The sequence below is a fragment of the Macadamia integrifolia genome, unplaced genomic scaffold (genome assembly GCF_013358625.1).
Source record: "Macadamia integrifolia cultivar HAES 741 unplaced genomic scaffold, SCU_Mint_v3 scaffold_38A, whole genome shotgun sequence".
In the NCBI taxonomy this organism is placed as follows: domain Eukaryota; kingdom Viridiplantae; phylum Streptophyta; class Magnoliopsida; order Proteales; family Proteaceae; genus Macadamia; species Macadamia integrifolia.
The window spans coordinates 193,157-218,829 of NW_024870665.1; the positions used below are offsets into that span (position 1 = coordinate 193,157).

Here is a 25,673-nt window from a genome sequence, read left to right on the forward strand (position 1 = left end):
CGCATCAGGTCAAGCAGGTTTATCAGAGAACCAGAAATGGGAAGAACTGTCTGAGGAAGCTTAGCAGAAGGCAAAGGCAGCGGACGATTTCGTGAAACATCAGGGATCGTGTCATGCTCAACAGTCGACTCGAGGATTGATTAGTGGTTTTGACCAAAGGTTAAGGACTTCTTCATTGGATCGGAGGTCTGAAGGAAGCCGTCTTTCACCGGATTCTGAATTATAGAGAGACCGAAAAAGTTGGTTTTTTTTTTTTTTTTTTTTTTTTTTTTTTTTTTCTTTTCCGACTTCTTTTGGAGTGGTGGTCAAGAAAACCATCGGCTTGAGGAAGAACACTGCCAAGATCAGACGGGATGGAGACATGTTGATCAGCTTGGGGAGGTTGGGGCACCGCTGTTGTAGATTTGAAACAGAGAGATGTCCGATGACCGAAACATTTGCATAGGGAACATGCAGGGGGTATCCAGTCATAGTTAACAGTTTGACTGAAGGAATGACCTTCATCGCCAATGATTGTGATCGACGAGGGGAGATCAACACCAGCTTGAACTTCAATGCAAACCCTTGCAAACGACAGCCGATCCATGGCTTTGGTTCTTTTATCCGAATATAGCGGCTTTCCAATAAGAGAACTTACAATGCTTAATCCTTTAATGCACCACAAGTGGAGAGGAAGGTTTGGGAAAGTGACCCACAAAGGAATCGATGTAGGTGCAGTTCTGTTGAAAGATGTGAATTCATCCCAGTTTCTGAGGAAGATCGGTTTCTTTCCCACATACCAGGGGCCACCATCAAAAGCAATAACCTTATCAGCTTTATAGTCAAATTTGAAAATGAATGTACCATTATCAAGCATGAACGTAGAGGTAGAGCATATTGGTTTCCATTGAGTCAAGAGAGAAGACTTCACAATCGAGAAGGGCGGTCAGCTGCCTAAGAAGTTGCCGATAAACAGTTCTTCCATTTTTGGATCTCAGGTTCAAGAAGCCCCGATGGGCAGAGACCTATGGGGGCAGAGTTGAGGGTAGCCGGGGGTGAAAATAGAGAGAATGGACAGCAAAGGAGGGAAGAGAAGGAGGCAGGACAGCGGGGGTGAGGGGAAGAAGGATTCTAAACAACAGAGGACTAGGTCCTCTGATCCGAGGGAGGTTGGTTAGTCGGAGGAGGGGAGGAAGAGAAGGGGGGAGGTAAGTTTAGGTTTGGTCGGAGAGGGTCGGGAGAGGAGGGGGAGTATTCGGGGAGGGTGGAGTCGTCATCGGCAGCAACATCCGCTGGAGCAGGGGAGGGCATAGGGGAGGTGGCAGCTTTTAATACTGACATAATGACGAAAGTCACTTTCAAATTATTTTAAAAACCCTATTTTACACCTACATAAATAACTTCTGGGAATAAGGTAAGGGGAAATTAGAGAAAAGGTTAAAACTTCTCACTTTATCATTTTGGTGACAAGAAATACATCTATATATATATAGGGAGAAAAGAACGCTGCCAGGCTGCGTGGCATACGCGAGCATGTCCATTTGTCTATCTCTCCTCCCCTCCTATGCGATGACACACATGTCTCCTATTGTGGGAGGAGAGAGATAGACACAGTAGCTGCTACGGTAAGCTACACAGCCAGACAGGGAACTCAATCCTAAACAAAGAGCATATAGTAAAGTTCACTTCAGGCTTTGGAATCCTGCGTGGCAAAAATATTCCATTCTTCAAAAGGAAAATCTTGCAATTAACTTTAAAGAATAGTTACCAAGCAAATCTAATATCATATTCTTAAGACCAAAAAATCAGTCCTTATCTATGACTTTTTTGTGAATTGCCATCACACAATCCAAGGAACGCCAAGACCAGAACCGAATTTGAGGAGAGCAATGGATATGTTCCGATAAAAAATTTGTTGCTGAAATTTAGTGTATGAAACTTGGAGATCTTGAGGGAAATTTTCGGAAATAGAGCCAAACATTGTCCATCAGTGATAGAAGCAGGCTGGGAACCGGTTACATAATTCTTGTAAGGTCATTTTTATTAGGATTTTTTTCTGCTTAGTTAATTGTTCTAAAAATGTTTGATAAGAGAAAATTTTGGTTACACCATAGATTGTCTAATTTTTTGTTGGGAAGAATTTTCAGAACATTTTTCTTTATCTTCTCGAATGAAATTTAATTTAATTTCTAGAATGTCATCTGCCAAGTGCGAACATAGTCCCAGTAATTGAAAAGAGATGCAGGTCCATAACCTTGAACCGATCCAAACCCACCATCTGGATATCCAGGCAGAGATGAACCGGATCCATATTTGAGTCCTTGGTCTAATAGGATTTTAGTAGCTTACTTTATTTAGGTATATTATCTTTACTTTTTTTTATTTTTTTATTTTAGGAAGTTGAGTATGTAGGACTTATATTCACAAAAATACACGCATAATACATTTATTACCTATTAAAACATTAAAGAAAAAATATTTAAAAACTTAAAAATTAAAAAATTAAAAACAAATTTAACAAAAAAAAACCCTAATTCCCGACCCCCGACCATTCTTCCTTAATCCCTTCGAATGAGAAAACCCCAAATCCACCCCTTCTTCTTTTCGTCTGAGTCTTCTCCATCTCCATTCCCGGTGGCCAGCGAGCATCAATACCCCTTGCTCCTCCTCCACTTCTCCCTTTCTCTTCCCATCGGTTGCTGAAAAACCAATCGATGGAGATTGTAGTGGCGGGAGGACAACTGGAACAAGAAAATCAGGTGGGACATTTTATTGTATCCTTCCCTTTCTATCTCTCTTTCTTCACCAACTGAAACAAGTCAGTTTCTGAACTCTTATTCAACCCTGCGCATGCTTTTCTCTGTTTGTTTATTTCTCTTTTGCTTATTAATAATATTATGTTACCCATCTCCTTCTCTTGAGTTCTACTAGTTTTAATTCTGTTTCTGTTCTCTGTGATTGTGTACAGTAACTCCCAATGTTGTTGCAATGTTGTGATTTGTTATGCATTTAACTTTAAGATATGGTTTTGGTCTAAACTTGTTTAATGAAGCCATGAGATTGTATATAAAGGAAGCATCAAGGTTAGTCAGAACAAACCCGTATTTTTGCTCCCGGATTTGACAAAGCAACCGTATTAAACACGTACCTTATCATTGCCGTACACGTTTTATTATGCCAGATTTTTAAAAAAGTATTATTGCCGTATGGTCCGCCCAATTGTCATACGTATCCGTTCCCTATTATCGCCGTTCCCGAACTTACTAACTATGCGATTCCCTCTACAGTTGTATTTTTGTCTTTTGTGTCTGACTAGTCAAACCATGGTTGGACAAGTCAAGCTAGCTTCTAGAAAGTCCTTTGTGTTTGTCTTATGCTTTCTTAGTCTACAAGTTAGTGATTAGTAGTCAAAAGCTGTTAGTTTCCTATTTGGGAACTATTTCTATTTTGTAAGCTATCTACTCTCTATAAAAGAGAGGTGGCTGTACCAATTTACAATGAACGAAGACTTGAACGTTTGCAGCCATTGTAGCTCCAAAACCTCCTAGAGATAGGATGGATCAATAACTGTGGATAACATGCTGAGATAGCCATATCCCACTCACATTTATCAAAACTTCATCCATCTTCTTCTTCCTATTTCCTCCTTATTGTGCTTGTGAGTAAGGTTCGAAATCTCGTTTCGTTTCGGTGTTTCGGTGGGTTCAAAAACACCAGTTTTGTTTCGTTTCGACTGAAATGGTGCATTTTTTTTTCAGTTGACTGTTTCAGTGGTCAAACGGCCATATTTTGACCTGAAACTTGGTGGGTAACATATTTTAAGGTTAATAAACATACTTAGAACATAAAAATGCAAAAATATTAGGACATGACATTGTTTTAGAGTTGCACCTTTGTTTGGCAGCAACTATCGAACTGTTCTGAAAATTTTACCTGGTTTTGGAGAAAGAACTTTACCTTTCCTAAGCTTTGAATGTGTAGATCTTGTAGGAATCCAATTGAAGTTAAAATGCATGATGATGTGGCTAATTAGAGGCTTGTTGGAGACTTGGAGTGTTTTTCCTTCAAAATATGCAAATGGAACCAAAACCACTGAGATAGGCAAGACAAAGTCGAAATTTCGACCGAAATATCAAAATTTTGACCGAGATATGGTATTTATAACACAGAATGTACCGAGATGACCGAGATACCGAAACGAGACCGAAATTTCGGTATATACCGAAATTTTGTACAAATGTTATTTCGGGCCTTGTTTCGTTTCGGCCAAAAAAACAAACATCGATTATTGGAACTTGGCTGGTCTCCACTCTTCAACTGTGGGGCTGCTGGAATTTCAATTCGATGCTTCAAGTACTCACAAATCACACTCTCACAAGCATGGTTCGAAATCTCGCGAGTGATTTGTGAGTACTTGAAGCATCGAACTGAAGTTCCAGCAGCCCCACAGTTGAAGAGTGAAGACAAGTTCCAAAAATCGATTTTGAGAATTGTCAGGGTCTTTGGACTAGATCGACCAGGCATGTATCTCCCATACCAGCAGCCACTTTCGAAGGCACTTTGGAGGGTTTGAAGGCCACCCCAAGGAGGCCACTCGACCAAGGTTTCAGCCTCAGATGACCAGCCAAAGGCCAGCCGCAGGCCTCACCTTGTTTTCCCCATCAGAACTCTGTTTTAGGAAAATCGATCCAGTGTTGCTATCCAACTAAGGTCTGATTACATGCTTCTATTGTGGACTTCCAACAGTATTTTGGGACTTCTTTTAATCAGGTGTGATAGTCCTAATACAGTGACCTCTAAATTGTGAGTTCTAGTTCAGCCCTGTTCTAGGCTCTATGGTAGTTCTACTGTTCCCCTAATCTGAGTTCAGATCTAATATTGGTTGAGAGTTGTTTTAAATTGGGGTTTATTTACCTAGGGCGAACCTACCTTAAATTACTTCCCTTTTTTCCCTTGCCTTGATCGGAAACCCCTCTAGTGGAAGAGGGTTCCACTAGAGGGGTTAAAAAAAAAAAAAGTAGAGAGAGAGAGAGAGAGAGTGCGAGACAGAGACCAAAACATACCTGGTTTTTGGTTTTCCGCCCTCCAGCCACAAGTCTATTTCTGGCATCGACAGCCTTCGTCAAAGTTGCAACTCCCACCACTGGTCCATGGAGTTCCTTCCCCTTCCTCGCATCGGCCCCTCCACTGTTGTAGCCAGCGTCTTTCTCACTGGTTCCCTGACAGAGCGGAGAACTTTTGCAGATTCCGTCTTCCAACAAACTGGAGATTTCTGATTCTTTTATTCCCATAGACATAGGGGTGAGAATTTGAAGGATCTTGAAAGAGGAAAATGCCCAGTCATCGGTTTCACCAATCTTTTTATACCTCAAATCGAACAGGACACTTTGGGTTTCACACAGAATAAGCTCATTGCTTCATGAGGAGTATCATAAGCAGTTCTAAAATCCCATGAAACCTGAATATCAAAAACTCTGTGTTCAAGAAATCTCTTAGGCCCCATTTGTCTGATGGATAAAAAATGGTGGGAAACTTATGAGGGTGGGTCCCACATGTTGTGGGTTGGATTGACAAGGGAAGGGAAGGAAATAGTGGAATATGTAATTTTTAGTGGGGTGAAAATTGGTAGGAGAAAGGAAATGGAAGTGGGATGGAATTTTATGGGAAAGAAAGGTTATAGGAGGAGAGAGAGAGAGAGAGAGAGAGACATAATATCAACTTTTCCATAAATAATGCGAAAGTCCTACTAATTTTTTGTATGACTTTCGAAGTGAGTGGGGTGGGAAAAAGTTAAGTACCAAATCAACAAGCTACAATAGTTGCATTTAATGAACTTGTCCAATAAGTTTTCCATCCACTTATCCAAACCCTTAGGCCCTGTTTGTTTAACGGAGAAAAGTAGAAAATGTAAACAAAGGCGGGAAACTTGTACTTGTTTCCCACAAAATATGAGTGTTTGTGTAACTGAGGTGGGAAACTTACCGGACAAGGACATTTAATGCAACGATTGTTGTCTACTGATGTAGCAGTTAATTTTTCCACCCCTCACTTCCCAAGTCCTATCAAAATCGGTAGGACTTAATGGAAAAATTGTTTTGTCTCTCTCCTCCTCCTATTTCCTCTCTTTCCCATTGAATTCCACCACACCTCCATTTCCTCTCTTTCTCATACAATCCCACCCCTCTAAACATTACATATTCCATCATTTCCTTTCCTTCCCTTTCCTTGTCAACCCAACCCACAACATGTGGGACCCACCATCACAAGTTTCCCACCCCTTTTCATCCAACAAATGTGGTCTCATATTTGTGGTAGTTTATGGGAAACAAGTACATATATCTCCGTCAAACAAATAGGGCCTTACTTAAAAAGGACTAACTAGAGAAAGATCTTCACCATGGAGTTGTTCCTATATAAACAACAACATAGGCTTAATCCCAACTATATGGGGTCAGCCACATGGATTCTTGCTCTCCAATGAACTATATTCAAAGTCATACATAATACAAGGCCCAAGATAAGCATGTCTTTCCTCACCAATTCTCTTATGGCTATTTTTGGCCTACCCCTAGCTCTTATACTTCCCTCAACCCCAATCACATCACTCCTCTGCACTGGGGCATCCCAAGGCCTCCTTTGAACATGCCATGCCACCTCGACGACTCTCTCGAAGCTTATCATGAATAGGAACTAGCCCCAACCCAGCTCTAATATTGTCATTCCTTACTTTATCCTAGTTTTGCCACGAATCCATCTCAACATCCTCATCTCTGCTACACATAGTTTATCTATATGACACTTCTTACAGCTTAACATTCTCCACCATACCTCATAGCCGATCAAATGGCAATCCTATCAAATTTTTTTTTAGAATTTAAAGAAATATGCCGAAAAAAAAAGCAATCCAAATGTACTTTTCCACTTAATCCATCATATTTTAATCTTGTGGGCAACATCACCTTCTTTATTTTACAATTGAGCCAAATATATAAAATAGTCACTTTGAGGAATCTCCCTCTCCTCAATATTTTCCACCTTTCTAACCGCCCTAGTGTGACTAAAGCTACAAACCATATACTCTTAGTTCTACTTAACACCTATAGATTCCAGGGTGACCTCCATAGCTCCAACTTGAAGTTAGTCCCTACTTTTTTCTCATCCACTAAAACAATATCATCCACAAAAAGTATACACCAAGGAACCTCACCTTGTATGCCTCTAGTTAAATCATCCATGATAAGCGCAAAGAGGTCTTAACGTTGATCATTGATGTAACCCAATTGTAATTAGGAATTTACAAGCTTAACCCCACACAATTCTTACACTAGTCACTACACCATCATACATATCTTTAATCATGTCAATATATTTACATGACACCCTTCTCTTCTCTAGTTTATTCCAAATTAACTCTCTCGGTATTTCTTCGTAGGGTTTTTCTAGGTCAATAAGGACCCTAGGGATAAGGGTGTCAAACAGTCGGGCCGGGCCGGTCTCGGTCAGACAGTCAAGTTTGGCCATTAGTTAGGGCTGCACCGTGGACGCCTGTTTAGCTAAACGGGCTTAGCTAGGACGGGCATGGTACGGTTGATAATCGGGGCCAATCGGTCTCGGGCTGTAATCGGGCTGCCATAAACGAGCCTTAACCGGGCTACAGACCTATTTAACTTTAAACGGGCCCTTTTTAAAATTGATCTCTTAAATGTGCTTGAAGGGAATACCAATAAAATGAGACAAAGATGGGAATAGCAAAGAAATATCTCATAGTTAAAATGGCTTAAGCCAAAGATGGGCAAAGCAGCTAAGTTACCCACGTAACTCAAATCAATTAAACTATGCCTACACAACCTAAGTTTAGCAATTTCAAATCAATTAAACTATGCCTGATAAAGATGAATGTTCAGATAACAATCACCACCATCTTATTTGTAAATATCAGATAGCCTTAGGACTAAATACAAACAGTATTAAAAAATAAAATAAAATAATACGAGTATTAAAGGGGTTGGGCTCCACCTGTGTATTGTATGTTTATAAACATGTCAGGCTCAGTCGAGCCTACCAGTGCGGGCCTGGGATTGACATCCCTACCTAGGGAGGTCCCTCTTGCCCTCTCCATATAGTTGTTCTAGTTAGAATGTAAGGTTTGTGATAAACTAAGAGAGAAGAGGAAGAATCGGTTGGAGAGGAAGAAGATGAAGGAGAATGGTAGAATGTGTGTGTATGAGTAAAGTCTCACTAACACCAATATATTACTTCAGTAATATATTTACATAATATTACACATACCTCCCTAAGGAGGGAAATGAGAATAAAACATATAACGACCAATTACTAAACTACCCTTATAGAAATATAATTAATATATCTAACACTCCCCCTCAAGCTGGAGAATAAATATCATACATTCCCAGCCTGGACAGTAGAGAACTAAACTGATGATGAAGAAGACCCTTTGTGAAGATATCAACCAGCTAATCTCCAGTCCTCACAAAAGGTGTGCATATGTAACCAGTGTCATCAATCTTCTCTTTAATGAAGTGTCTGTCCACCTCTATGTGCTTTGACCTGTCATGTTGCACAGGGTTGTGAACGATACTTATGGCAGCATTGTTGGCACAATAAAGCCTCATAGGTGCCTCAGTATCAAATCCCAACTCTTGAACTAGCCTTTTCAACCAGAGAAGTTCACACACGCCACGAGCCATGGCTATAAATTCTGCCTCTGCACTAGGCCGAGCCACCACAGCTTGTTTCTTGCTCCGCCATGTAACTAGGTTTCCACCTACAAATGTGCAATAACCTAAAGTAGATCTCCTATTAGAGACTGAGCCAGCCCAACCTGCATCAGTTCTCATGTGATTATGTTTGGCAAAAAGTAGTCCTTTTCCTAGAGAGGACTTCAAGTACCAGAGGATGTGGTTGCCCACTCGTGGGAGTATGCATAAACTGACTCATCCCCCCCACTGCATAAGTAATATCTGGACGACTCAAAGACAAATAAATGAGCTTCCCAACTAGCCTTTGATATTTCCCTGCATCAACAAGAGAAGGGCCAGCATCTTCTCTCAGCTAATGATTCTGCTCAATAGCAGAACTTGCAGGCTTGCAGCCTAACATCCCTGTTTCTTTCAATAGGTCTAGAATAAACTTCCTTTGGCATATATTTATACCATTTTTTTATCTAAACACTTCAATCCCCAGGAAATATTTTAAGGGTCCGAGGTCCTTAATCTCAAACTGTTGGGCTAAGTAATTCTTCAGATTGGCTATCTCAGCCCTATCATCACCAGTTACCACAATGTCATCCACATAGACAACTAAGGTTGTAATGGTGCCATTACCACGCTTGGTAAACAAGGTGTGGTCAGTTTGACTTTGGGAATAACCATTCTTTAAAATAGCCTGTCGGAACCTTTCAAACCAGGCCTTTGGAGACTGTTTAAGGCCATATAGGGCCTTCTTTAGAAGACACACTTTTCCTATAGCAGAAGGAAACTTAAAGCCAGGAGTAGTTTGCTTATACACCTCCTCTTCCAGGTCACCATGCAAAAAGGCATTCTTCACATTCAATTGATACAGTGCCCAATCCCTATTTGCTGCTAGAGACAAAAGGACCCTTATAATGTTATGCTTAGCCACAGCAGCAAATGTCTCTTGATAGTCAATCCCATGCACTTGACTGTATCATTTCGCCACCAGCATTGCTTTGTACCTCTCAATAGTACCATCTGACCGGTACTTGATTGTGTAGACCCACTAGCATCCAACTAGAGTTCTCCCCCTTGGAAGGTCAACCAATTTCTAGGTACAATTTTTTTCAAGGGCCTTCATTTCCTCAGTCATGGCTTGCTTCTACTTAGGGTTAGACGTAGCTTCAGAAACATTCTTAAGAATAGAAGCAAATGAGAGAGTAATGGTAAATGCAACACCTATAGGGGAGAGAGAGTCATAGAAAACAAATTGGGTTATATGGTTAGTACAAGCTCTCTTTCCCTTCCTAATAACAATAAGAAGATCTAACTCTGATGGGGAAGAAAGGATATTACCTGACTGAAGAGGGTAGATCTCAGTAGTTGGATTTAAAGAGGACTCTTGGCAGGTCTTCTTGTTCCTCCTTGTGTACACAATGGTCTCCTTTGCATTTCCTGAACCTAAACCACCTCTTGAATGATCACCAACATCAATAATATCCACCTCTTTGTATTTTCCAATGTCAAGCATAAAATGGGAGATAGGCAATAGGGAAAGAAAAGGAATCTCATCAGCAGCCTTTCCACCTCCCATTATGCTCCCCCTGAAAAGGATGCTGAGAATAGGCAAAAAGGGGTGCAGACTCAAGGAATGTGACATCTTTAGAGAGAAGTCTTCGTCTGGAAGAAGGATGATAGCACTTGTATCCCTTAGAAGTGGAGTAGCCAAGAAAGATGCATTTAAGGGCCTTGAGGTCCAGTTTAGTCCGGGAAGACTTATGAACATGGACATAACAAATACACCCAAACACTTTAGGGGGAAGGGAGAAAGAAGAAGACTAGGGAGACAAGATGTCCAATAGAGTTTTGGAGCCAAGGAGTTGTGTTGGCATACAGATCAAATAAACAACAGTAAAGAGAGCATCAGACCAAAAAGTTTTAGGGACATGCATGCTAAAGAGAAAACTCCTACTGACCTCCAACAAATGACGGCTTTTCCTCTCAGCTACCCCCATGCTGTTGGGGTGTGTCAACACAAGCTAGCTGATGGATAATGCCATGGTCAGTAAAAAAGTCTTGAAGACCACCATACATATATTCCCCCCCCCCTTTGTCAGAACGAACAATTTTAATTTTGGTGTCAAACTGTGTACATACCATCTGATAAAAATTTTTAAATGCATCATACACATCACTCTTGTGCTTCATCAGAACAGTCCAAGTAGCACGAGAAGAATCATCAACAAAAGAGAAAGTAACGAAAACCAAGTAAAGAGGTGGTAGTAGAAGGCCCCCAAACATCAGAGTGCACAATGTGAAAGGGAACAGTAGATCTAGTACCATGATAAGGATAAGAAGAACGATAATGTATAGCAAAAATACATGGTTCACAGTGAAAGACATGAGAATGAGGAAACGAAGTAAATAAATGAGGTAATTGTTTCCTCATAACAACAAAAGATGGATATCCTAAACATTGGTGCCACAACATCACAGAATCCACAAAACTGTTATCAGTACGTCCACACACATAAGACTAAGCTGTAGCCAAGAGAGGTGATTGGGGTTCAAGTAGGTAAAGTCTTTTCTCTTCAGGCCCATTGCCAATAATCCTTTTCGTCACCAAATCCTTAAAGAGAAAATGAGAAGGAAAAAATGTGATACGACAGTTTAAGGATTTTGTCAGATGACTCACAGATAAGAGATTACGGGTAAGGGAAGGAACATGAAGAACAGAATAAAGTGAAATGAAAGAAGTAATAGGAATGCTACCTTTACCAGAAATGGAGGAAAGGGAACCACTGGCAACCCTGACCTTATCTCTACCGGAACAAATAGAGTACGTATTGTAATAATGGGACATACTAGTCATAAGATCCGTAGCACCAGAATCAATAACCTAAGTTGGTGCTGTGGAGGGTGAAGATGAGGAAACCTGCAATGCGAAAGCTGAGGAATCTGCCACTGTAAGCGAAGAAGATGATGAGCCTCCTAATTGAGACATGACCCTGCGGAATGCTGCAATATCATCCCTAGTAAGGGAACTGTGCTTTGTCTATGGGCTAGAAGTAGACCCTAAAGAAGCATGCTCGGCCTCAACACTATGGGCTCTAGCTCCCCCACTACGTCCACCACGAGCACCACTAGTACCACCACACATGCCGGGAGGTCGACCATGAAGAGCCCAACATCTATTTTGGTGTGCCCAGACTTCCCACAATGACCACAATGTCTATCATCCCCACGAGGTGGGTCTTGGCCTTTGCCACCACCATGCCAATCTTTCTGAGAGCTAGTAGTAAGAGCTGACCGCTCAAGAGGAGGAGCATGTGCCTGGCCACCCGCTTGGTCTCCTCACTCTACAAATAGCTACACACTTCATCAAGGGATGAAAGTGGAGACCGGCCAAATATTTGTATCCAGAATGGCTCATACTCGGGATTCAACCCACCAAGCAACAGAAGAACCTGCTCCTTCTCAAGTGTCTAGTAAACCTTAGCTTCATCCTTAGGATTGGACAGTTAAAGGTCTCTATAGTGATCATACTCCTCCCAGAGACTAATGATAGTGTTGTAGTACTCAGAAATGGTTTTATCTCCTTGCTTAATGCCAATAACATTCTAAAGTAATTGATAAACCTTGGCCGAATCACCCACACGGTCAAAGGTTTTAGTAACATTGTCCCAAATATCCTTGGCAGTTTCTTTCCTCATAAACCTTCTTCCAATTTCAGGTTTCATGGAGAAAATCAGCCATGTCATAACAATGGAGTTTTCAGTCTCCCACTTTTGATATGTCGGGTCATCTGGTTGAAGAGCCTTAATGGAACCTATAACATACCCTAGCTTTCCCCTACTCCGCAAGGAAAGCTTCACAGAATGGGCCCAATCCAAATAGTTGGTGGTGTCCAACTTCACAATAGAAATCTAAGTATGGGGATTATCAAAAAACATAGGAGTAAAAGAGGCACTACTTGATGCACTAGCTGAAACATCACCAAAGAGGGCTCTAAGTCCACTATCTTCAGACATTGTGTGGATATGGAGTCAAACACAATGGGGAGTACACACTCTACCCAAAAATCCCTTCACAGATACTCAGAGATAAAACCCACAAAGGGAAGTAACACTATGCCAGAGGACAAAACTGATCAAGGCATACTTTAGGAGAAGAAAAATAGGTTATAGCACTCCACATAACCCAACAAACACAGCTCACAGTCCAACACCAGCAAAAAACATCATTTGCAGCAAGCAAAGAGCAAAAACAGGGTAGGGCGGTACCTGAAAAATGGGAGATCAGAGGTTGTGAGCTCACACCTATCCCTTTAAAACCAAAGGCCTGATGGCCTAATAAAGGGGACTTGGGCGATCTAAATGAGCCATACACCACCCCCAATGGTGGCCGGATAAGAAAGAAATAAGATTTGTAAGATAAGGAGGGCAGTAATCAGTGAACAGGTTCTAACAGCTCTCCAACAACTTCAGCCCTTCTAAAGAACTTCTCAAAAGCTTGCTTGGACCTTCTTTCAACCTCATCCCATAAATACTTCAAGTTCTTTCACATATTGGTCTCTTCCTTATAACCTACTTGTAACCTAGGGTTCCAAAGAGAGAAAAATAGAATAAGGGAACCTGAAAACCGACTCTTAAACCAAGATGTCCTGCTCTGATACCAAGTTAGAATGTAAGGTTTGTGATAAACTAAGAGAGAAGAGGAAGAATCGGTTGGAGAGGAAGAAGATGAAGAAGGAGAATGGTAGAATGTGTGTGTTATGATTAAAGTCTCATTAACACCCATATATTTTTTTGGGTGAATAAACAAATTCATTACCAAAGAGAAAGAACATACAACCCCAATGAGAGAAAGGGGGGGGGAGAGGAGAGAACTACTCCTAGAGATGGGGAGCATTCCTGATGATGGAGCTAGATAGCTCCCAGGAGTTTACAATATGACAGTTCCTAGGGGAGGGGTAACAATGAGAGGAGATTCGAGAGATTTTTCCCTTCATATCAAAGGAGATGGAGCTCCAAATCTTACCCAAAGAGCGAGAGTTGGAGGTCCATTTCCTATGGTTTCTCTCCATCCAAATCTGATTGATGGTGGTGCAGAAGGCGAGTTTTCCCACAATATCACAAATTGTTTTTCCCTAGAAAGTCATGTCTATCCAAATCCATTCCCTATGAAAAGGAATGATAGTTCTGTTTGTTGGCCAGCATTTGGCGAGGACCCATTTCCATATGGGGTTGGAGACGGGGCAGGCGAAGAAGAGGTGCTCAATATCTTCCGGCTTATTACCACAAAGTATACACATAGGGTCAACCTGGATGCCTCTGAGAGTGAGCATAGAGGTCGTGGGCAAGGAGTTAGTGAAGACTCTCCAGACTATGAACTCTGTCAGGGGATGTGATGAGGGAACCATATGATCTGTGCCAAGGAGAGACAGGCCCATGCAATCTGACAAAGTCCTAAGCAGCCTTGAAAGAGAAGAGCTTAGAGGAAGCCGGCAGCCAAACTATGGACTCTTGCTCATGTCTATAAGATGCCAGAATAGGGGGAAGGGAGCTCCATATGTCCTCATGCTGGGGCATGGATTGTCTCGGGGGGGACCAGTTGCCCGAGGAGATGATGTCAGACACTAATGCAAGCTTGGGCAAACCTGAGTTGTATATACTTCTGGCACTGATAGTGTGGAATAGAATGCCTTTAGGATGCCAAGGGTCAAGCGATAGGAGAATGCTGGTTCCATCTCTAATTTGGGAGGAGATGGCCGGAGAAATAATATGCCTGATTCCCAAGATTTTCCTCCAAACCCAAGAGGCATCCGCAGGGACATTAACAGTCCAAAAGGAGTCCGACTTTAGGAGGCTTGAATAGACCCAGTCCACCCATATATTCTTATGTTTGGAAACAATTTTTCAAGCCAACTTGATAATTCCAGCAAGATTGACATCTTTGATCCTTCTTAACCCTAAGCCTCCTTCAGATTTGGGAAGGCAAATAGCAGCCCAGCTGCTAAGGCGAAGGAATCGGGTGCACTTAGAACCTTTCCAAAGAAAGCCCTCAATAGATTCAAGCTTGGAGATAATGGATTCCAGGAGGCCATATATACCGGACCAGTATATGTTGCAACGCAGATCTGATGAGCATAAGCTTGCCAACGAAAGATAATAGCCTTCCTTTCCAGAGTTGAAGGCGTTTCCTGATGAGGTCAAGCATAAAAGTACAGTGATGGGCAGTGAGCCTGGCCAGAATGAGAGGAAGGCCAAGGTACTTCACAACGAGCTTTCCCAAGGTAAAACCAGTTTGGAGGACCAAAGAAGCTTTCACCATATCAGAAACCCCAGCTAAGAATAAAAGGGACTTGGCCGGATTGATGCGAAGACCAAAGAGAGTAGCAAACTGGTTTAGACAATCCAGGATGTTCTTAAGAGAGGAAGAGTCAGCTCTGGAGAATATCATCTGGTCATCTGCGAAAACAAGGTGTGTGAGCTTCATAGCTTTACACTTGGGGATGGCAGAGATGAGTTTCTGATCCGTGGCCACTTGCAGACTTCTGGAGAGGACTTCCATGGCTAAGCAGAAGATGTAAAGGGATAGGGGGCATCCATGTCTGATTCGCACAGAGGAGGAGAAGAATCCCGCTGGGCTACCATTCGCCAGAACTGAGAACTGAGGGAAAGCAAAGTAGTGGTCAATCCAGTTGGAGAAGGTTGGAGGGAATCCCATACTGTTAAGGACCGAGATAATGTAATCCCATCTGAGAGAATCAAAAGCCTTATGGATATCAATTTTCATGAGGGCAGCTGGAGAATGCGATTTCTTTTCAAATCCTCTAACAATTTCATGGCATAGAATAATGTTATCCCCTATGCTCCTCCTTGGGATAAAAGCCGATTGATTGTTACTGACCAAGGAATCGACCTCCTGCTTGATTCTGTTTGCAAGGATCTTGGCAATGAATTTGTAAAGAAGATTGCATAAAGAGATAGGCCTGAAATCTGTCATAGTGTCATCACCCTCTTTCTTGGGAATGAGGCAGAGAAAAGTGTGGCTAATTCCTTTAATCTGACTTGGGTTGAAGAAGCTCTTAATAGCCTTGATTAAGTCTCTTTGATGAGGTCCCAAGAAGAAGAGAAGAATCCCACACTGAATCCGTCCGGGCCTAGGGCTTTGCTGGCCTTGTGGGAGAGGATAAAAACTGAGATCTCATCATCAGTAGGGATAGCCATAAGCATGTCGGACATATCACTAGTGATGGATTTATCCAAGATGCCATTTGGGATAAAGAAGCCCGAGGTTAAAGCCGGGTTTAATAGGCTCTTGAAGTAGTCAACTGCCTCACTTTTTATGTCATCTACTTTACGAACCAGGATCCCTTCTGAGGTAGTCAGCTTAAGAATAAAGTTGAAGTTGTTTATGGCTTTCACTGACGTATAAAAATAAGTTGTGCTTGTATCTCCAAGCTCCAGCCAATTAATTCTGGATTTCTACTTTAGAAAGCTCTCTTCTTGGGCTAAGAGGGAGGAGAGTTTTGCAGACTCAGATTTCTCATCACCAGCTAAAGAGTGGTTGAGGGGATCCGACTGAAGCTGGATCTGGATGGCTGAGAGATTGTTCTTGCAAACATTAACTTGAGAAGAAATATTCCTGAAGGAGTTAGTATTCCAAGCTTTGAGGGCTAGCTTGACATTTCTCAATTTTCTAGCCAAGGCTAAAAGGTGGAGAAAGCATTGACCGGTTTTAGCCAAGCCTCTTTCACAATGGAGGGGTAATCTAGATGGGAGGTCCACATGTCAAAAAATTTGAATGGTTTTGGGCCAAAGGATGTGGGAATGGATAGAAAGATAAATGGTGGTTGTGATCTGAAATATTTGGGTTCTCAAAGGTTGCATGGGAGGAAGGAAAGCTAGATAGCCAGGCCTCATTGACAAAAATTCTATCCAATTTGCAAGCAATACGGGTCTGACCCGATCTTTTATTGTTCAGGTGAATTTATTTCCAGACCATCTGAGGTCATTGGCAGAAATATCTTCAATGCAAGCATTAAGAGCTTCAACACTAAGCGTATCAATAACCCCCCTCCTTGCTTCACATGAGTGTACCTGACAACATTAAAATCTCCATAGATCCCCCAAGGGTGAGGCCCAACTGATTTGCAATGAGCTTGATATCATTCCAGAGGGTGTCCCCATCGGAAGCCTTGTTAGAGGCATAGACAGCAGTAAGGAAGTCGGAGGAGCAGCTTACCGAGTCAGAAGTGGAAAGATGGAGGTATTGGGAGGTGGAAGAGAGGAGAGAAACATTCATCTTAGAATTATCCCACAAAAAACAAATGCGCCCATAAAAAAGCCAACCAGGGGCGATAGAAGAGACAATTCTGGCTATGGCAGAATCCTTGACATGAGTTTCTACTAGACAGCAAAAGGAGCATCTCAATTCTTTTATAAGGGATCGCACAACAGCATGGTTAGCAGGGGAGTTCAGACCCCTAGAGTTCCAAACAAGGCCTTGGGACATTAGAAATGATTGGAAGGGGGCGGCGACTGCACAGGGATGCTACGAGCTTCTAGGGCTGGCCGGGACTTGCTTCTCCTTTGGTAGGATCAAGGAGTAGCAAAGGGGCGAGCTTTCAGGATGGTGCAACAAGGATCAGGGTGCAGGCCAACATTCTTGGAGATAGAAGGACGATGCGATTTTTTCTTAGGCCTGGTGGGGACGTTTTGGCAGTCAGGTGAAGGAGAAAGCCCAGACTGGGTCGGAGGGTCCGAACCCAAGTCGGAGGGGGCCGAAAGAGCAACCAAAGAATGTTAGAGTAAAAGTGTCTGGGTTTGGGCCAGGGGCTCAGAGGGCGGAAGGCCCAGAGTCAAGATTAGACTAACCTGGCCTTGGGCCGCACCAGGATTGTCCGGGATGGGCCCGGACTCATCAAAGGAGGTGGTGGGCCTAGACATATCAGCAGGGCCAGCGGAGGCAACTCAAGAGGAGGTAAACGTGTCTCGCCAGGACAAATAGAGAAGTTGGACAGCATCTCTCTTGCCACAGGGGCAAAGGGAATATCGCTCCTCAAAGAGGAAGACAGCGATGGCATAGTGGTCTTCTAAAGCAATGGCGACCCGTCGGATTAGTAGATTTGTCTCCGCTGGATCATGGGTTATTCCTGTTCAGATTCTTTGACGAAGTTTATCGATTAAGATGTCTAGAAGGGGGGCCATGGCTTGTCGGACGATCTCCCATCTTCCTCAGACCTTGGCACCATTAGCTGCTTCTCGATCATGTGGACTTCTCCACCATACCAATCTTCTAGATTTCCCTACCAAGGCTCCCATTGCACTTCTGGTGTGCAGAAGGCTTGAGTGCTATTGGATCAGTCCTGGGTACTCCCATTTGCTCTGATGCCAAAACAAGAAAAAAAGATAGGCTCGTGTATGCCAAAATTTGTGTTAAAGTGGACGCAGCTGTTGAGCTTCCTCTTTCCATCTCCATTCAAGATGGAAATGACTTTGCCTTCCAGCAACAGGTCTCTTATGACTGGAAACCCCCCACTGCACCGGTTGCAGTCTTTGATCATAAAACTGCCGCCTGTCCTCGGAAACTGCCGGCCACGGAAAGAGACGATTCTTTGCATACAGAGCTTCTAGCTAAGGCTCACGTTCGAGACTGATCCATGATGTCGCAGAATGGCTCTCGCCCTCCCAATCTTCCTAAGGCCAGAGGTCGAGTTCGAAATCCCTCTACAACCACTACCAACACTCCCATCGACCATCGCACAGGTATCTCGACGGTTGTGGAAAATGATTTACCCATTGGACAAAACAGATTTTCCATTTTAGCTGATGAGTCTGGTGGCCTCGAAGATCCAACCCTATCTGGAGAAGATGATGTTGACGTGAGAGCATCCTCCCTATCGAACGTGCCTTGGAAGGTACCGCCACCTCCTCCTTGTCCTCTTCCTCCAATGATGAGGACCTGAGCAAATCTTCTAGCTCGGATACAGATGAGAGCTCCTCGGACAGTGACAATGACCTCTCCTGCTCTGAAGATTCAGCATCCAAGTCCTCTTACTTCTAGTCTTAATTGCAAAGTCACCTTTTTCCCATCTCATTGTGTCTTTTAGGATCTTGTGACAGGGGCAACAATTGGCTCTGCTAGGGTACGTAGTGGTCTATATCTGCTTGATGATGACTCCACTTTGGTCTTTGGTCAGGATCTTCAGACATCTTCTATATCGCCTCCCATCTCTGAGTTACTGCAGTGGCATCGTCGATTGGGACATCCCCCTTTGGAAACCTTAGCTAGAGTTTTTCCTTCCTTTAAAAATTGTAATTCGAGTCAGTTTTTTTGTGAGGCATGTGTTTTGACCAAACAAACTCAAATCACTTATTATGTTTCTGGAAATAAAAGTACCACTCCTTTTTCATTGACACATTCTAATATTTGGGGTCTATCCCGTTGTGTCTGTCAATGGATATCGGTGGTTTGTCCCTTTTATTGATTGTCATTCTCGAACTACTTGGGTTTATATGATACGAACAAAGGGCGAGACCTTCTATTGCTTTTAGCAATTTCACCACACGGTTCATACTCAGTTCGGTGCTACCATTAAGATCCTTCGAAGCGACAATGGCCATGAATACTTTAAAGGGTCCTTTCAAGCTTACCTTTTTTATCATGGGATGATTCATTAGACCATGGTTCAAGATCTCCGAGGTGAGATCACGCTAATATCTCATTTTTTCAAAAAGGCAAGACGAGATGAATGGCGAGATACAAATTATACAAGAACTCGACCGAAATCTCGAGATCTCACCAAATCTCGCTAAATCTCGCCAATATCTCGCCTCTACTTTTTTTAAGAAATAACACCAAGGAGCAAGGATTTTAGTGCTTTTGCTTGACGATCTCCAATCCTACACACATTGAAGCTTAAAGAGTAGAGAATATTACCTCCTCATCCACATTTGGAGTTACTTTTCTTATATATGATGTCTTTTAAATCCTTATGATTATGTTGTGTCATGTGTTTATTGTAGAATAGAGAATACTAGCCTAAAGTCCGAAGAGTCGAAGACTACTTACATAGGGTATGAAGTCAAAGTATAATTTTAGGTTTGATTTTAAAAAACTGATATTTCCATTGTGTTTAAAAGACCTAAAATAGGGTAATACCAACTTTCAGAGGGCTAAAACCCTACTTATATAAGGTACATTGCCAAAGTACCATTTTGAGTTTGTTTTTCTACAAAACTGATATTGCTATTGTGTTTAGAATGGCTAAAATAGGGTAAATACACAATTTCAGGGCCTACAAAGGCCATATGCTAATTGTGATCAACTAGCGAGACGACCACCCAAAAAATACAAGATCTCGTCGAGATCCCAGATCTCGTTTTTTTGGGATAGCAAGATGGCTGGCGAGATCGAGATTTAAAAATTTGCAATAGACTAGTTGTGTGGATATTTTGGCTCAGAATGGGGTTGCTGAGTGGAAGAATTGCCACCTTTGTGAAGTAGAAAGCTCTCTTAAGTTTGAGATGCATGTTCCTCCCTAGGACTAGAGCGACGCAATTCTCACTGCTGCCTTTCTTATCAACCGAATGCCTTCTTGAGTCCATGCCTTCCGCTCACCTCTGAATCTTCTCCAAGGTTCCACTGCTTTTCTTGTTCCTCCTAAGGTATTCGGTAGTGTTTGCTATGCTCGCGATCATCATCCTCATTGAAAGTTCGATCCTCGTAGTCTCCGATGCATTTTTCTAGGGTATGCTCCTAATCAGAAAGACTATCGATGTTTTCATCCTCGCACAAGACGTTGGTTTGTGACTATGGATGTTGTCTTCCACAAATCTGCGTCCTACTACACTGCAACACCTCTTCAAGGGGAGTCTCCTCCCATTGTGGAAGATGTGCCATCGTCCCTTGAAATTGTTACCCCTACTAGTATCCCATTTCAAGGGGAGAGTGACACTTCTACTTCTCCTACTTCGCCTCGGCAGGAGATACGTGTCTATAGTCGTAGAGAGCATACTCAGACCACTACACATCCAGCATCTACCCTACCATGCCAGTTATCTCCTCTCGAGCCTGATCTTGTCCCCTTAGACCCCGGTAATTCTCCTTCTCCTTCTATTGATCAGTCTCTTAAGTTACCTATTGCTGTTCAAAAAGGCATTAAGTCTTGTATTTTACATCCTATTGCTAAAATTGTTTCTTATAACTCACTTTTCCTTCCTATTGTAGTTTTGTGTCTTCTCTTTCCTCTGTGTCCATTCCTCATACCTGGTAAGAAGCGAGTGCAAACTCACAATAGCAAGCAGCTATGGTTGAAGAGATGCAGGCTCTGAAGAAGAATAATACATGGGATCTGGTGTGTCTTACCACTCAAAAGAAGATAATTGAGTGCAAGTGGGTCTTCACAGTAAAATAGAAGGCTGATGGTACAGTGGATTGGTACAAGGCCAAACTTGTTGCCAAAGGCTTCACACAAACTTATGGGATTGACTACTAGGAGACTTTTGCTCCAGTTGCTTAGATGAACACAATTCATGTTATCTTGGCTTACGTCGCCAACATAGATTGGGATCTCCAGCAGTTAGATGTGAAGAATACCTTCCTTTATGGGGAACTTGAGGAGGAAGTGTATATGAACATTCCCCCTAGGTTCACTTACTCCAAAACCCAAAGGAAGATATGCAAGTTGAAGCGTGCTCTGTATGGACTGAAGCAATCCCCTCGTGCTTGGTTCGGACGTTTCCATAAAGCTATGGTCGCTACAGGTTACTCTCAAAGCAATGCTAACCACATTCTATTCATCAAGAGATCTGGTGGGAAGATTGCTATCTTAATAGTCTATGTAGATGATATTGTTGTTACAAGTGATGATCTGGCAGCAATCTCACCTCAAGAGATACTTGAGTGAGGAATTTAAGATCAAAGATCTAGGACAACTTCGTTACTTCCTCGGCATAGAAGTTGTTAAGTCTTCTCGTGGGATCTACTTGTCTCAGTGAAAGTATGTGCTGGATCTTCTCTTTAAGACAGGCATGTTGAAGTGTAAGCCATCAGACACTCCTATTGAAGCTAATGGTCACCTGAGTAGCAAATAAGATAATCTTGTGGATAAGGGGAGATATTAGAGATTAGTGGGGCGGTTGCTCTCCCTTTCTCATTCATACATGCCCTGACAAAGCATTTACCATCAACCTGATAGTCAGTATATGGCATCCTTTTTTCTTGAATCACATAAAAGTTGTGTTGCGTATTCTCTGGTACTTGAAATCTACCCCAGGACGTGGCATTCTTTTTTCTCCTCATGATCACCTTAGGGTGGAGGCCTTCACAAATGTTGATTGGGCAGGATCCCCTGATGATCTTAGGTCTACTACTGGCTATTGCACCTTTGTTGGTGGTAACTTTGTTACATGGCGAAGCAAGAAGCAAGCCATGGTTGCCCGTTCAAGTGCCAAAGTAGAGTTCCGTGCTATGGCACATGGCATTTGTGAGCTCCTATGGCTTTATAGTCTTTCCATTGATTTGGATGTTCCTGCTACCCTTCCTATAAAGCTCTTTGACAGTAAATCTACCATTAGCATTACTCATAACCCTGTCCAGTATGATCGAACCAAGCATGTGGAGATCGATCGACACTTTATCAAAGAGAAGCTAGATATGGGCCTTATCACTGTGACTTTTGCTCCCAGTAGTGAACAACTAGCTGATGTATTTACTAAAGGTCTTAGTAGTAAGATGTTTCATCCTATTATCTGCAAGTTGGGCATATGTGATATCTATGCACTAACTTGAGGGGGAGTATTGTAATAATGGGTTTTATGGGTTTTAGGGAAAGTGTCAGTTACCAAACGGACCCTAAGGGGTTTAATGGTCTTTGTAATTCTTTAAAGCCTTCTCTCCATTGTTATAAATAAAGAAGGCTAGTATCATATTAGACACAAGTCATTACCCCATCCAACAATATATTATATATATAGACCATCAAATTCAACAAGCCAGCATCCAAAGAATTCAATTTATCTAGAAGTAAGAATGATCAAATCATCCCTCTACACAGAAAAAAGCATCCTTGATAGAAACCTTCGAGCAATAATCAGTTCCAACAATCATTTTCCAGACTTTATTTTTGCTAAATTAACAGTCCACAGTTCTGCACCAAGATTCTTGATTTCAAGAATTAAACCTGGTTTCAGGGAAAAAAAATTCCGATTAAACCGAGGAACGAAATCAAAATATATGATGAAATTCAATCTCCATGCACGCCAATTTCGAAAGAATCTGCAATACCTTACAGCTACACAAGAATAACAGAAAGGGGTGGTAGATATAATGTCATTGTTCATCTAGACTCCAGAAAAAGTGTGCTGTACCTAGGGGATCTCCATGCACCCCAATTTCAAAAAGAATCTGCACTACTTTACAGATATATAGAATTAATAGAAATGGGTGTTTATATACAATGCCATTGTTCATTGAGACTCCAGAGAAAGAGTGCTGTAACTAGTGAAGTTTCATGTATGATGCCAATGCCAAAGATGGCAACAGTCTATCCTCAAGCAGTCACAAAAAGAAAAAGAAAGCTTTATTAAGCTGAATGAAAACTAAGAGAAGGTAGAAACAGGGCCCATCTTATTTCTAGGAGAGAGAGCAATAGTTGAAAGATATGTTTTTTGTGGTGACAAATTGATTTACCAGATATCAAAAGGGTGAACAATGCTGCAAATATCCATGAAGATCGTGAAATGGAGGTGTCTATCACTACTATTGCTCTTTGCTAACATTTCACATAGTCAATGGAACAGGTCCATGCATCATATTTTATTCCTAAGGAAATAAACTGGAGAAGTAGATATGATTGAAGAACTAAGTTCTAAAATAATGCTCAATAGCCCTTTCAAGCGTACTTAAAGGCAGAAATAGAATACTTATATACATTGTCTTTCTATAAAAACTAACCGTTCATTTGGAAAGTAAAATCACCAAAGAGTTCACAGATAGACAAATGCCAGTAATCAAAAGTTCATATTTAAGTCTTCTGTATTTCCGTTTCCAATGAACCAAAAAATTAAATCACCTGCCGAACCAGTGGTATCGTTGGTGCAAGAAAAACACAAATATTCTTCTGAGGTTTCTTGATGAGGTGACCCAACTCATAGATAAGTAGGACTGCGATATGTGTTTTCCCGGAACCAGTCCCTAAGTAAACAATCACATTCTCCTCCAAAGCTTTCTTACAGAGGTCCAACTGATATCTGATTATAAATTAAGCAGCATTAAAACTCAGAAACAAATAAATCCATAATCCTAGAGAAATGTAACAAGAAAATTTAGCTAAACAAAAGAAACAAACATGAAATACCAAAAAAAAAAAAAAACTCACTTTCTTGCAATGATTCTTGGATCTTTCGCTGTTTTATTGACATTTGAACTGGTTTGAACTTCATCATCAACCATGGAATTAGGAATTTCACCGTTCAACACAGATAACTCGATTGTTTGAGTAGTTCCCTTGCTAGTAGCTTCCTCTTCTTGACAATGATCCTCAGCCATGTCTTGAATGCCTTCGATGCTCACTGCTCGAAGTCTCTCCTTTACTGAAATATCACAAAGCAAGAAGAATCAAATTCGAAGGTAAGATAGCGAGGGTCAGGTTTTCCGTTTTCGAATCTCTTTTTTCTTTTCTTGCTTAGCAAGGAAATGTAGCTCCCAGTAGATTAGCCCTGCCGATAGGTAGTAGCTTCGCGGGTCCTAGAAAGGCAAGACGCGTCATCTGCTTTTCAGTTCTGTTTATACATTTATGCTTTACTTGGAATTTTTGTTTTTTGTTTTCTTTTTTTCAAATTTTGGTACATTGTGTCCGTACCACAATTTAGGACCTATACGCAAGGAGAGCTTTATGTTACATCACTATCGGAAGTACCAAATGGGCTTAGATTTTAGAACCGTAAGATTGGGATCTTTCCGATAGCATGTCCAACCTTCGGTGATCATGGACTGCGGTGACTCGATGACGTTGCAGAATCACATGCGCACCCTCTGTTTATCAGATATGAGGCAAGAAAATAAGGTCAAAGGGTTTCCTCACATTTAAGACTACTAAAAAGAGAATAAGTAGTCTTTCACAATCTTAATTAATGTTTTTTCTTATTTTTTGTTCAAACATAATTAATGTTTAGACGTAAGCCTCATTAAGAAAGAATAAAGCGGTAGCTCAATGGGCCCACCAAAGCGAATCCCCCCCAGGAAAAAGGGTTACGATGTAAATTTAATGTCCTTCTTGGGAGTGATTTACAGTAACTCAATGGTCGCTGCCAGCTACAAGTAACCGCTCAAGATTGAAGAGGTCACGTTTTGGCTCCCCTTCTCCCCACTGCCCTTTGCCTGTGGGCCCGGTTTATAGGCTCTGGAATATGGATGATGAATAAGTACTTTGCTTTGTTTTGCCATATGATAGTTAGATTTTGACGTATAAGTTTTGGTATCGTTATCGGATCGACCGCATCGGATTAGAGAAATGGTATTAACAACAGAAAATATGATATTAGACTTTGAAGTATAAGTTTTGGTATTGTTATCGGATTGACCATATCGGATTAGAGAATTGATATAAGTCGATCCATGTCAATACAAATCGATTTGGTATCAGTTTTGACGGTGATCGATAATAGATCTCATATTGTGCACTAAAACCAGGAGTGACAAGGAAAGTTTTGTTACAAGTTTAACCAAGGTTGTTACCAAAAAAATTCTAACCAACTTTGAAAGATTGTAACTTTATTTTGACTTTTTTTTTTATTTAAATAGAAAATTAATTAATTAGAAAAAGCATCGAGGACATTAATGTTGTTAGTACATATAGACAACAATTTCTTGCTTTGTAGCTTTGCGAGCTGTATTTTCCAAAAAAAAAATCACTTCATTGGAGCCAAAAAGATAGAGTTGAGAGAGTGTTATAGACATTAAGAAAAAGGAGAATTATGCTCCAAGGCCATG

At 41.6% G+C, this 25,673-nt stretch overlaps 1 protein-coding gene across 1 annotated transcript in view; it reads right to left on the reverse strand.

Moving 5' to 3' along the window:
* The window catches only part of LOC122071630 (endoribonuclease Dicer homolog 4), a 130,743-nt gene extending 106,288 nt beyond the window's left edge, over positions 1 to 24,455 (reverse strand). Inside the window, exons 1-2 of the mRNA XM_042636010.1 lie at positions 24,061 to 24,455; positions 23,755 to 23,932 (exon numbers count right to left, since the gene is read on the reverse strand). Coding sequence (XP_042491944.1) covers positions 23,755 to 23,932; positions 24,061 to 24,230 — 348 coding nt within the window. The 5' untranslated portion in view covers positions 24,231 to 24,455. The remainder of the gene's footprint in view (positions 1 to 23,754; positions 23,933 to 24,060) is intronic.
* Between the last annotated feature and the right edge of the window lie 1,218 nt (positions 24,456 to 25,673).